At 34.8% G+C, this 14,445-nt stretch overlaps 1 protein-coding gene across 1 annotated transcript; it reads right to left on the reverse strand.

The window, feature by feature from the left end:
* Positions 1-1,594: 1,594 nt before the first annotated feature.
* Positions 1,595-12,270, reverse strand: mxh (myxovirus (influenza virus) resistance H). The gene is made up of 13 exons (XM_007254830.4): positions 12,209-12,270; positions 11,884-12,098; positions 10,999-11,136; positions 8,843-8,997; positions 8,453-8,591; positions 7,643-7,841; positions 7,482-7,560; positions 7,279-7,401; positions 6,234-6,366; positions 5,432-5,587; positions 5,267-5,343; positions 3,402-3,659; positions 1,595-2,080 (listed from the first exon to the last, which is right to left on the reverse strand). The coding sequence occupies exons 1-13, from the start codon at positions 12,265-12,267 to the stop codon at positions 1,850-1,852; spliced, it is 1,962 nt and encodes a 653-aa protein (XP_007254892.3). The 5' UTR covers positions 12,268-12,270; the 3' UTR covers positions 1,595-1,849.
* Between the last annotated feature and the right edge of the window lie 2,175 nt (positions 12,271-14,445).

A 14,445-nucleotide genomic window follows, 5' to 3' on the forward strand; every position in this document is an offset into this window, starting at 1 on the left:
ATGAGACACAAGGTGATAACACTAATGACTAGGGCAGGAATAGGGTGGAGACTGGACAATAACAAAACAATGCCATGTGCTCAAGAATGCACATGGCTGGGAGCACAAGACAGATAAACAGAGGACAGGAGCACATAGAACCAAAATAGGGTAAAACACAGGACAGACAGGCTAATGTGTGACAGAATGATTGACTCTGAAAACTTTGTTTTACGAAACTTCAATCAAAATTACAAATTATAAAGAAAATCTTGTTGAAATATGAAATCATATTTGCCTATATTATTTTTTCCCCTCCCTCGGAAGGGCAATATCAGCCAAAAACTGCAAAAGGGCAGTTGCCCAAGCACATTGGGCCATAGCGTCTGCATGTCACTGCTAGAGTAGACTTTATTAAGCTAGCATTGATAGTAGTACCTTATATACAATAATGACTATGACATTGTGTATAATCTATTCTAACCAATATGAAAAAAAGTATATAGTTATAAGAAAGACAAGAGGAAATCTGTGCTCACTAATAAGTTCAGTGAGTTAAAAAGGTCAAAGAAACCTCAATTTGACAACGGATGCATCGGATATCATGAAAGTTGTTTTATTTCAGTAATTCAGTTCAAAATGTGAAACTCATATATTATATAAATGTATTACACACAGAGTGATCTATTTTAAGCATTTATTTATTTTATTGTTGATGATTAATGCTTAAGTACTGCAAAATCGAGTTATAACTTTACTGTGCGAAACCTTAAGTTAACCATGCACAGAAGTGGCGTTGACTTTTCTAAGCTTTATGGCATCTGGGAAATAACATCACACAGTGGAAACATGTATTGTTGTTATTGTTGGCAAGGTATGTTGCAACAGTGCTCTTTTGTGCTCTTAATGCAGACAAGTACATTGAGATCTTAGAGCAACATATGCTGCATATATGCATTTTTCAAAAGGACAGTGCAAAACCACATGCTGCACACACTGCAAAGCAGCACACTACAGCAGGAGATTTCTGAAAAAAAATATTATTCAGTAAATGCTTTTATTTATGTATATATGTATTTTTTATACAGTACAATAATAATGAACAAAAAGCCCCCCCACCAAAAAAATAGAATAAAATAAAACACTTTTACATTAATTTTTGTTTTGCAATATGAAATGCTGAAAAGGACGTACAGTATCTCACAAAAGTGAGTACACCCCTCAGATTTTTAAAATATTTTATTATTTCTTTTCATGAGACAACACTGAAGATATGACGCTTTGATACAGTAGTCAATGTGAAGCTCCTATTAAAGTGTAAACTTGCTGTGCCCTCAAAATAAATCAAAACACGTGCATTAATGCCTTGCAGAGGAAGCTGAAGGTAAATGTGATGGACTAGGCATATATGTCTTCAGACCTAAACCCAATTGAGCACCTGCGGGGCATCCTCAAGTGGAAGGTGGAGGAGGACAAGGTTCCTGACATCCACCAGCTCTGTGATTTTGTTCATTTTTGCTCACTTTCGTTGCCAGGGGTTTAAACAGCGTTTAATGGATGTCTGTTGGGTTATTTTGAGCAAAACAGCAAATATACACTGTTATACATGCTGTAAACTGACAACTGTACATTATATTAAAGTGCCATAACTTCAGTGTGGTTCCATAAAAAGATATAATTTTTTACAAAAACAAAAAATCAAAATAAAATTGGCCAGAAAAAAGTCAATTTTAAGTAATTGCAAGGAATATCATCCCAATCTTTTCCTGTTTTTGGGGTTGTATTAAGAATCAAACCATCGTACTAATTTGCGGATATTGTAAAAGATTTACTTCACAGTAAGTAAAAAAAACAGAATAAGTGCATCATTTTAAAGGTTAATGGTGATGCTGATCCTCTCCTGTGCTTGCCGCAGTCGCTCCATGCGCTGATACAGCTCTGCCCTCTTTCGCCCCGCCTCCGAATCTTCATTGAGAAGTTTTCCCATATCAGCTCCATCCCGCAGGTTCATGGTTTCAGCTCTCAGCAGAATGGCAGCTTCTTTCATCATGAACAGAAGAACCAGCATAGGCACGTAGTCTGCCAGCCGCTGGTAGACGATCTGTTTTTAAGATTAAGAGGAACGCATGTCAGTTTCAGTTAATCAGTTCAATACATTTTCATACACACTTTTCCAGACGTCCCAAGTCTCCTGGAAGTTGCGGGAGTCTACCGCATATCAATAGCGGCTTTCTGATGTCAGATAAAATCTCCTGGAATCTAGAACAAGTGGCACAAGAGTGAACATTAATGCACACGCAGATGACACCGATTTTTTTTTTTTACCCCTATCACGTTTGGGAAAGAGAGGGAAAGGGATAGAAAGGCACTACCCTTGTGTGAATATTCATGAAGCGCATGCAAAACAGAGAGGGTTCTGATTGGCCTGTTCTATACAAAGAGTCTGTGAGTCAGTCAATCAGTTTTTAGTGTGGGTGTTTTTCCCCTTCTGGACGAGATGCATTCAGTGAGAAGGAGCATCATGGCGGAGACAGAGCCTTCCGTAAAGAGGTATAAAAGTATAAAATTTATTTTACCTCTACTCTAAAGTATATCCAACTTGGGATGTCTGCTATTCATTTTCCTTGAAAGCCCCTCCTTTATATTGGGTAAGCTATGTATTTCTAATGCTTATGCATTTAGTTGTGAAGTTTATGCCTCCTTTATTTTGCCAATAAAACCCCAAAATTCAGTGTCTCAGAAAATTAGAATATTATATAAGACCAATTGGTACTTTTGGAAGTGTGGGGAGTGTGCCAAGTCCTGCTGGAAAATGAAATCCACATCTCTATAAAAGTTGTCAGCAGAGGGAAGCATGAAGTGCTGTAAGATTTTGTGGGAAAACTTAAACGGCACTGACTTTAGACTTGATAAAACACAGTGGATCAACACCAGCAGATGGCATGTCTCTCCAAACTCTCCAGTGTTTTCCCAGAACATCTTACAGAACTTCATGCTTCCCTCTGCTGACAACTTTTATGGAGATGCAGATTTCATTTTCCAGCAGGATTTGGCACACTGCCAAAAATTGCTAAAAATTGGTCTTATATAAAATTCAAATTTTCTGAGACACTGATTTTGGGGTTTTCAATAAAAGAAATAAACGCTTAAAATAGATCACTCTGTGTGTAATACATCTATATAATATATGAGTTGAACTGAATTACTGAAATAAAGTAACTTTTTAATGGTATTACTTTTTTTGGAGATGCAACTGTAATTAAAAAATATTGAACACGTTTTTGAATGTGACTTTATCAGAAAGTCTAATTAAAAGAAGACTACCTGCAACTCCCTTGAGTTGTGTAAGGCAGGCATTCATAGCAGCACATGTTTTAATGTTTATTGTTATTGATTTCTGCAATATCTTGATTGCCACGCACCTCGTAGTAGATGATCAGTTTTTCAGGTGTTAGCTTTCTGGTGTCGAACACGGCGCAGTTGTTGACAGAGGTCGCATTCTCTCCTGTATCTAAACAAACAGACTCATACTCCTGCCTCTGCTCCACAAACCGGAAGTCCACCAGTTTCTGAGTGAAGATGGGGTCCTGCGTGTACACGAGTTTCTCCATGCTGATGTATTCCAGAAGCCTCTTCTCCACCTTGGACTCTTGCTTTGACTGAATTTCTTCGATCTGGTTCTAAACACATGTAGATTGACTGTTAAGACTTTTTCCAGCATAATACTGTAAATTGAGACAACATGAAGCCTATTACTTTTGATTACATATTCAGAAGACACATGTTTACTATCCTAGGTTTGTTATTGATCTATTAATCCTAAAAACTGTTATTTATTATAGAGGCCGATAATATCAATCGTCATTTTCCCACCAGAAAATGCCCCCTGAGTGGCAAAAAATTCTACAACATGGCTGTGTTTCTTAGGGGGAAAGCAGCAATGAAACAAGCATCTATAAGCTCAACTTAAAGGCAAATGTTCTCTGGACCAATTCTACCTAGTTCAACAAGTTCACTTCAGCAAGGATTGGTCAGTTAGTTCATTAGTTGGAATTTGTAATTGTGTTCTGTAATTTGTTAACACTCTCAAATAAGCAAATAAAAAAACATTATTTTAAAAAATGCACTGTGAAATTGTTCATAATAAGATATGTGAATATGCACATGTGTACAGAATAATACAATCTTCTACTAGTTACAGTATGTTCGAAAATTATATTCTGGGCCACAGTAACAAGGAGTGTAAAGCTCTGGGCCATGGTAAAAATAATTAGTAAAATTCTGGTTTACAGTATAAGTGTATTATAAAGTTCTGGGCCACAGTAAATGATGTTTGTAAAGTTTTGGGCCACAGTAAATGATGTTTGTAAAGTTCTGGGACACAGTAAATGATGTTTGTAAAGTTTTGGGCCACAGTAAATGATGTTTGTAAAGTTCTGGGACACAGTAAATGATGTTTGTAAAGTTTTGGGCCACAGTAAATGATGTTTTTAAAACTCTGGGCAACAGTAAATAATGTTTGCAAAGTTATGGTCCGCAGTAAAGGATGTTTATAAAACTCCGGACCACAGGAAATTGTGTTTTTCAAGTTCTAGGCCAAGTTAACAAAGGGGTGTAAAGTTCTGGGTCATGGAAATTATATTTTGTAAAATTCTGGTTTACAGTAATAGTGTATTTATGGCCACAGGTAGGAAGATTTGTAAGGTTCTAAGACACAGTAAGGAAAGTTTGCAGAATAGATTTCTGGGCCATAGACGGATTTGTAAAACTATGGACCACAGTAATGGTGTTCTGTAAAGTTCTGGGCCATGTTGAGGAAGATTTGTAAAGTAATGGGTCAGATCAATAGGGTAGTACTGTTCTAAGCCATTTGTAAAGTTAAAGACCTGTAAGAAAATGTTCTAAAGTTCTCAGACACAGCAAGAAGAGTTTTTAGGCCAAAAAAGTCTGATGAAAAAAGGTAAAGGAGATTTGTAGCATTCTGAACCACAGAATGATTAATAAAGTTTTGGCCCATGGTGACCATGGTGAGAGAAATATATAGGCCAGTTTCTGTAAAGTTATAGAGCTCTGGAAAGGTTTTAAGGTTCTGGGACACAGTAAGAAGTGTTTGTAAAGTTCTAGGCCAAAAAAGGAGGATGTGTAAAGTTCTGAGCAACAGTAAAGGAAGTTAGTACCATTATAGACCACAGTAAGGGAATATTTTCCCAGTATTTTCCATGTTTTACACAGTTTAAAAGAAGCTCTAATTGCTTCACTTAAAAGATAAAAGATCATTTTCACTTACTAGAATCATGTACCTCAAATGAGGGAAATTTGGGAAGCAGAGCTCACAGACAGTTCTGAACTCAGTTTGTACAATTCCTAAATAAAAGTAAAATGAAAAACACATTTACACATTACACTTTTTTAACAGTTAAATATTTAGCTGGGTCTGGTTTTCTCACATTACCTCTGATGATCTTCACAGTCTCCACAGCTGGTAGTTTGATTTCATTAACATGCTTCTGAACCAGTGATTCATACACACAGTAATCACTGAATGTTATCAGCTCTTTCCCACGATGTGCCTCATAGTTCTCAGTCATCTCCTGAACTGCCGCTCTGACTTTATTCAGACCAAAAAAAGAGAATGTGAGTGAGATGAGGACAGATTTTCATTAGTCAGATTATATTATATTATATTAGTTATATTATCATCAGAATATGATGATCAATTGTTACTTCCTGCTTCCAAAAAATATAGGGATCAACAGAATATTCAGCAACAACATTTGTTCAGGAGAAAATGACAAAAACACTTTTTGAGGCATCTCAGGAAAAGTAAAAAATGGTATGACTTAATTACTTTACATCATATTGTTCTTTGTTGGGATGTTAAAAATGTTCAGTGTTCAATAAATATATAGATGTTTGTTGTAGTTCGGTCATTGCATTGTGTTTTAAAAAACAAGACAACAATATATAGGGTTATTTTCATTTGTTCATTTATGAAAAAAAGTGGCAAAATGAAAGAAAACCTGAAAAAAATACACGTTCAATATTCAGCTTTGGCTAATTGTTTTTTTTTTCTATTAAAATGTTTGACCCAAAAAAATAATTTAAATGCAGCTCTCCTTAACAATAACAAACAAACAAACAAACAAACAATGAAAATGAATGAATAAAAAAAAAACAAATGAATAAATAAAATTTACCAAACATTCATAAAATAGAAAAACACAATATAAAAAGATCTGTAATGAATGGCGTACAGCTTGCTTTGGAGTCTCTCAGTAAGCCCTCCCATTGCTTGAACACAGGCCGCAGGAGAGAGTAGAGGTTTGCCTGTCCTGATGCTCCAGTCCTGCAGAGCTCGCTGATCTGATCACTGAACTCCAGGATTTTCTACACACACACAAATATAAACAAGACACCACTTACACCTCAGGTAAGACAACATAGAGGATGGATGCTATTCTGAATCAACATTACATTTTTAAGTTCCTGTTGTATCGCAGCATACCATAATTTCCAGGCTATAAGCTGCTACTTTTTTCAACAAGTTTTTGAACACTGCGGCTTATTTAACGGTGCGGCTAATAGATTTTTTCTTTGTTTTACAGCCTAACTTGCTAGCTTTATGCCGCCATATCAATCAAAACATTGGAAATCTAAGCTTACTGTAAGCTACTCCACTAAACTAAAAATCCTAATCCTAAACTAAAAAGGCTGGAGTACTGCACAATGAAGAGCACAGCTAAGCTCCCTAAAGCAATATAGGCTAGGCTAGGCTAGGCAACACCTCCATGATAAAATCTGGATTAAACTGTATTATCTAACTGTAAAACTACAGCATTAATAATCAGCAGGTTATAAATTTAACTAACTGAACCGCAATCACAGCAGCATTGTAAAAGATCATGAGCGGAGAATACTCCTTTCCCTCCGAGCCTCTTAAACTGGTGGCTCGACTTTATCCTTGTAATATTACAACTTTACTCTCAAGATTTTTCCTAGTAGACTGTATTTTTTAAACCAGTCATATCGCAGCACTGTTCAGGGTACTTAAAGTAAAATTTGGGTACCTAGCCTATTTAATTAAAACTTATGTAACAACCTTCTGTGTAAATACTTCATGTTATATAACGTGGACAACTCCGTCGTATAGTCAGGTGCTTTTGTTTTTTTTAAGTGGGTGATGGAGCTGGGTCCTTTGGGTGGTCAGCACCCCTCAAAATTCTGATCCTAGAAACCGCCCTGAGGTACAGTACTCTGGTAATGACCAATCTGCATATATTCTGCTAAATACATGCTTACCTTGCTCAGATAAGGACCCAACTTCTCTTGCTCTAGTGGAGGACCATGACCATAGTTCCTCAGCTCTACCCTCACAGCAGACAGACGGATCTGAATCTGCTCCGTCAATGATGGCAGTGATGCCTGCAGACAAAAGGAGTTTATCCCTCATTCCGTGTTTAGAAGATACAGTCTAGAACTTTAACCATCAAGCTGAGACTTGCCCTGATATGTTCCACCAGGTCTTTGGTGAGCCGGTTGGAAAGACACCGCGTCGTGACTCTCTGTTCCTCCAGAAGATAGCTGTGGATGATAACATATGCCAGTGAGATTAATGGTCTATAATCACACAGGTTTTTCATTTCCAGAGACAGAATTCTGTTACCTGAAATGACTGTGGTTACGGAAGAATTCCGTCTCCAGTCTCGTGGCTTCAGCCAGGGACAGGTTTTCATTGATGTCACTCTGGCCCCTGCATCTCACGATGATGTAACCCTTTTTCAGCGGGACAACTTTACCCTGCATAATCTGTAAGATATCAGCTTCTGCCCCTTTATCCACCAAATCCGGCTTTGTTAGAATGGCTGATTAGAGAGAGAAAGAGTTAATGAAGTGTTGATTGGTCCTATATTAAAATGGCATTATTAATAATTGTAAATAAATGTGTATTTACAAATGAAATTATGAATACACTATTGATTATCCACTGTTTATTATTAGGTTACTTAAACAGCTATCTAGCTCATTTCTATATAAAAAAATTCTATGTAGCAGAGACTCTGAAAAGTGTCCAATTCCTCAGCACAACACAGTAAACTATGCAAAAAGAGATATGTGATCGAAAACATTAAAATGAATTACAAGTACACATGTAATTCAATATAATACTTTAAAATCATAAAGGTAGTTCAAACTACCAAAAAAAGGGTTAACACTTGTACATAAATTATGTTAAAAACGGGATTGTTTATTGTTTTTTGTGTTTTAAAGTCCAAATCTGGTTCTAAATCCAAGTTAGTAAAGGTAAAGTCAATTTTTTTTGTCAAGTCCAGTTGCAAGTGTTCAAGTCATGTGACTCGAATCCACACCATTACAAAGAAATGAAATCCAACAAAATTAGCTAATTTGCAATGCTTTTCAAGTCAAATTGCTTCTGTATTAAAACAGGCAAAATAGATTTTATGCAAATTCATACCTAACGTTCTTGTTCCGTGAGGATCCACACCCTGTGCCATCCGCAAGGCCTCAGTTGTTGCTATGTCAACATTGCAGGGCACCACAACCAAATTGATGGTTTCTTTCTTCTCAATAAATTTCAAAATAAGCCGCCTAATCTGAAATCAAACAGGTCAGTGATAATTCAGACCAGCATAGGTCTAGGGGTTTAGAGGTTTAGGGTTTTGTCAATTTGAAACTGTGGAGGAACCATTTACGATTCCTCAAAGCACCTTAAGGAGTTCCTTCACAGTTTCAAACCTAAAAGAACCTTAAAGAACTTCTAAAATAACAATGTTTTTAACAGTGTATAAATAGAATACATATGTAGATTGGTATATTATATAGTACATGTTTAATATACACACACCTGATCTCCAATATCTTCAGGTTGTCCTTTTACAGGAACTCTAGTAATACCAGGGAGGTCAATCAGTGTGAGATCACACACATCAGGAGACGTGATCTCCAAACTGATGAGTTCATCACAGATTCCCACTCCTTCTCCAGCGAGCACATTCTGAGCTACAGGCACAAAAAAATCCCTTTCCATTCATAATAAACAACTGTAATCAATTTTAAAGGTGATCTAGGCAGCAGTAAAACCTTAACTCATGACAACTCACTATTATTTACTTATTTATTTTATATACCTATGTATTACCATATTTAGTGATTTTTAAATACAGGAATTTGTACCAAAAAGATTCCACAGAAATTATGTGATCAAAAACATTGTGTAAATATTAATAACATTTAAAATGTATTCTTTAAAAGCACAAAGGTAGTCCAACCATCAAACAAAATCAGAAAAAACATTAGCTTGGGCTCATAGGGTTAACACATAAATTATATTAAAAACAGATTGTCAAATGTTTTTTTCACAAAAATAATTTCCATTTAAAATAAACAATTATAATCAATTTTAAAGGTGATCTAGGCAGCAGTAAAACATAAACCCATGACAACTCACTATTATTTACTTATTTATTTTATATACTTATTTATTACTATAGTTAGTGATTTTTAAAATATACAGGATTTTTTACCAAATCCAATATATCATGATATCAATAACGCACATGCAGATATAGGCCCTATGTTACACCCTGCGCAAGGCACATTGCGAGCTCATTGCTATCTTAAACCACGCTAACAATATATTTTTGCACCTCCACCATTTACATTTTAAAGAAGCTTACGAAAATACCTACACTGATGGATGTGGTGGTCTGTAAGTGAGGTGTGTTCAGGTAAATTTCTGGTGTATTGCTATCTTGGCCACGGAAAACATAGGTGTGCCACTGACTGATTTGAACCCTGACAACACAGATGTGCCTTGCACACTTAATGCACGCACACCCAAGTTCGTAACACACACACGGACACGCAGCAGTGCACAAACCTAATTTTTACATCAACAATAAACAAAATACGCTATAAAATAATACTGCTGTTCCTGTAAATGACCCGCTTCACAGAGTGACCAAGCAGCTCAGTTTCTGCTGCTAAGAAGAGCAGAAGCGCTGCGCTGTTAAAATACCAATCCGCCAAAGTCAGAACAAATCTAACCCTCAAGGAAAATGGCAAGGGACACACTGGTTGGTTTACTTCACATTATGTCCAAACCACATCATTGATTAATTAGGAGAATTAGTAGATGTTTTTTGTGCATTTCAAGCGTTTTTACAATAGCAAAGACACACTGACACGCCCTAAATCATGCTGCGCAGTGCACGGCTACCAGCTCGACTCCGGACATTAAACACCCAGGGATGTGAAAATTGTGCATATTTACACTGTAACTATATAATAACAATAGAAACAGCTAGAATATAACAATAATATAATTAACAATTTGCTTAGTTAAATGATTCTTCATATCAGTGGAACAGAACCTTCTTAAAAAAACAAATATTGGAATATAATGCATATCCTATGACACTAAATATATTAATCTTTGAAATAGAAGCAAAAAAAGGCTCTACTATAGTTGCAGGTCAAAAAGTTAATATGTTTTCTAGTTGATTCTTAAATATAATTTTAGACTTTCAGACTATAAATAAACACATATACCGCATATATGTGTTTTACCAGTATACCAACTCTTCCTGTTCACAACACAACTGCTGCTCTCAAACACATTAAAAGAGCAAGAAATTCAAGTTATTAACTCTGGACAAGTTCAAAACTGTCATCTAATCAAGGGATTCCTACTTTTAAGACTCACAAATATAAAATATATTCTGGTTTATGAAACACGTTTTTGTTGACTAAATAATTCCATTTGTTTCTTTTCACAGTTTGAATGACTTTAGTATTAATCTACAATGCAGAACATTTTAAGATAATGAAAAAACACTGAATTCAAGGTGTGTCCAAACTGACTGTTACTTTTTACTGTATGTAATAATATTTAATATATATTTAATAACTTATATACTTAGATACTCTTTCGTATCTAAGTGTATGTTCAGATAATTGTTAATTTTGACTAATTAATATTACAATATGAAGCAGCTTTACCTTTTCTGACAAAGCTCTCGACCTGTGCAGGGTTAGTGAATGTCTCTTGTGTGTCTCTGTAAGAGATAACAGCCGTCCAGGTTGCACCTGCTTGCATCTTCCGTAATTTCAGTTCCAGTGGACATCGAGTGACAATACCTGAAAAAAAATATATATATATATATATATTTTTTTTTTGGCTTACTCAACTTACAGAGTCTCTGAGAATTTGTTAGTAAAGTTATCAGCAATACATTACAAACGGTATACCTTAGAAGCTAATTTAGAAAAACAGTATACATTATCTCCAAAAAATAAACATGTAATAACAAGTGCTGCACAATAAATACAGCATTATCAGATGTATATCATTATTGCTGATAAAGCTGACCATTGTGAGTTTAAAGTGGCTTGCTAAATAATTCATAGTCCATGAACTTCACATTTTTCACCTTACGACGACAAACTTCATTGTATTTTTTTTATTTTGATTTTAAGTGAGAGATCAACACAAGGTAGCACATAGGTGTGAAATGGAACGAAAATAAAATGATAAAAAAATAAATAAATTGTGACTGTGGTCAGATCACGACAATATATATTTTTTTCTTGGCTAAAAAAAGCAGTGTGTAAGACTGGTGGAGGAAACATTCCAAGATGCATGAAAACTGTGATATAACCAGGGTTATTCCACCAAATATTGATTTCTGAATTTAAAATTTGATTTTCTTTATTTAAAATTTGGGAGAAATTTTGTCTGTAGTTTATAGAATAAAACAAAAATGTTAATTTTACTCAAACATTAATATATAAATAGCAAAATCAGAGATACTGATTCAGAAACTGAAGTGGTCTCTTTTTTTTCAGAGCTGTATATTTCTACACTATAACAGACTGATTTCTCACCACTGCCTCTGGGTAAAGCTACGCCAGATAGTGCCTCTAAAACAGAACTCTTTCCAGAGCTCTGGTCTCCAACCACAGCGATGGACGGCAGGGCGAGGTCTTTCTCAATGCCGATACGCCGCAGATAGTCGATCATCTCGATGTAGGGGCGCACCTTCGATTGCCATTGCTGGAGGAATATTCCATTCCCATCTTCAACTGAATGAACTGCATGCCTTTTGAAATAGCAGAAACATTACCATCAGAACCAGAAAACAGAAACCAGGACCAGCTTTCATTTAGCAGATTTTATGGAAAAAAGTATGTAATTTAAAGAAATTCTTACACTTTTTCAACTGTAGACTCAAACTCTACTATTACTTCAGGTGGAGGTGAGGAGTCCATGTCTGTAATAAATGCTTAGATGTTATATAATGGTAATATCAAAGTTCCATATAGAAATCAGCTGGAATCAATCAATCTATCTGGAAACCTCAAGGCTATGTCCACGATTGCAGGAAAAGCAGATTTGATTCTTAAATCAAGGGTGCATTTCCCAAAAGCTTATACTTAAGAGTGATCGTTAATTAAAGAGTGTTTCATAAAACTCTTGAATAGCTAAAGTATTATGTAAACATGCTCACAAATTAAAAGTGTCCCAATCATTTTTCTGAAAGTTTTTTATTGGGTACTGCTTGCAGTTCAGCACCATAAGCACCAGAGAAAACGACATGAGCAATAATCAAAGATTAATTATTTTCGTGGCTGGCGGATTATATTATATATATATATATATATATATATATATATATATATATATATATATATATTATTATATACACAATATCACTTGCTGCAATGATGCAAATACATATACAGCTCTGGGAAAAAAATAAGAGGCCACTTAAAAATGATGAGTTTCTTTGATTTTACCAAATTGAAAATCTTAATCAATATAATCAATATAATCAAGAGGAAGATGGATGATCACAAGCCATCAAACCAAACTGAACTGCGTAAATTTTTGCACCAGGAGTAAAGCATAAAGTTATCCAAAAGCAGTGTGTAAGACTGGTGGAGGAGAACATGCCAAGATGCATGAAAACTGTGATTAAAAACCAGGGTTATTCAACTAAATATTGATTTCTGAACTCTTACAACTTTATGAAGTTTTAAAATGAAGGGAGAAATGTTGTCCGTAGTTTATAGAATAAAACAACAATGGTTATTTTACTCAAACATGTACCTGTAAATAGCAAAATCAGAGAAACTGAAGTGGTGTCTTATTTTTTTTTCCAGAGCTTCACATATAATTTTGTATATTTATTAATCTATGTGTGCTTTACAAAGTATGTCCGTTTGCTATTTTAATTTCAGGATATGTATAATAATATTGATTAAAACTCATTTCTATATTTCTGAGAGTAATAGTGAATTAATTCTACTATTTGGCAGTGCTGAATTGAAGTTTATTGTTTGACTACTGTTTAAAGGGGAGCAGTAAAAAAAAAATGTTCTGTAAATTAATTTATTAAGTTTTGCTTGGCAAAGCTCTTTGGGAATACTCACAGAACTGCTTTGTTCTTTTCTCATGTCATGCATTAATTAGTTCAGTATTCAGTGGGAATAATGCAAAATACTGGAAAAAGAAAAAGCTTATATTTTATTTGTAATAAATTATACTGTTCTACTGTATGTTGCAAAATAAGAATCATCTACTTAAAAAATACTTTAAAATACATTTTACTAAGCAATTAACTATGTGCAGTGGATACAGATACAATTTACTGTAAAATAAAGATCTGGCTATGTTATAATTGAGAGTTTATTAAACTTTTAAAAGTAAATATAGAAGAAAAGTTTTGGTTCAGTTTTAGCATCTATAATAACTTACTTAAAAAAAACGAAATAAATAAAAGAGAAGTAAAATGATGAAAAAATAAGCAATGATCCACAACACAAGTTCTAAATGAATAGTATTTTAGCCTACAAACAGCATAAATAAATTACAGTTTGGCAGCTTATGTAAAAACCTACCTCTGGTTGTGGGTTTGCAGATAGAACACAGGCTGCAGCAGTTCACAGCTGTGCTGATTTACAGAGAGAACATCTATATATAGTATTTTAGGAGAAAATTTTAAGAGGCTGGGGTAACTCAGGGGAGTTCCATGTAGGAAAGTAATGTCCTTTCCTAATCTCTCATTATTATCTCATTATCATAAATCTAGAGTCAGCATCACACGTGTTTAATTTGAGTAAAAATAAAGGAAGTCTAGGATGAAAATACCACAGTTTACCAAAAGCTGTAACTTTGCATAACATTTTGACTGATCTGTTAAAGGAAATTGTCTATAGGAGGGGAAATGGAAGTGGTGTATGTGAAAGTGTGAACATCTGTTTTAAATCTATAAATATATATCAATATTACACTGAACGTGGTTGCACACTCAAGAAACTACATAAGGTCAGCACAATTCCTGCTTAAACTTGCTGCTCTGTAGAAAAACAGAACTTAAAATAGCTTGCCCTGATATGATATTTAAATCAGCTGAACAAACAATAATTAATGACAATGTGAATTAA

Source organism: Astyanax mexicanus, chromosome 21 (genome assembly GCF_023375975.1).
Source record: "Astyanax mexicanus isolate ESR-SI-001 chromosome 21, AstMex3_surface, whole genome shotgun sequence".
NCBI classification, from domain to species: domain Eukaryota; kingdom Metazoa; phylum Chordata; class Actinopteri; order Characiformes; family Acestrorhamphidae; genus Astyanax; species Astyanax mexicanus.

What these genes read in the sequence shown, in the direction of transcription:
- mxh (XM_007254830.4), bottom strand. Translation starts at nt 12,267, where the DNA reads ATGGACTCCTCACCTCCACCTGAAGTAATAGTAGAGTTTGAGTCTACA. An exon ending in TCACGGAACAAGAACGTTAG is followed by an intron (nt 7,842 to 8,452) that starts GTATGAATTTGC and finishes CTCTCTAATCAG; the next exon opens with CCATTCTAACAAAGCCGGAT. An exon ending in TGGGTCCTTATCTGAGCAAG is followed by an intron (nt 6,367 to 7,278) that starts GTAAGCATGTAT and finishes GTGTGTGTGTAG; the next exon opens with AAAATCCTGGAGTTCAGTGA.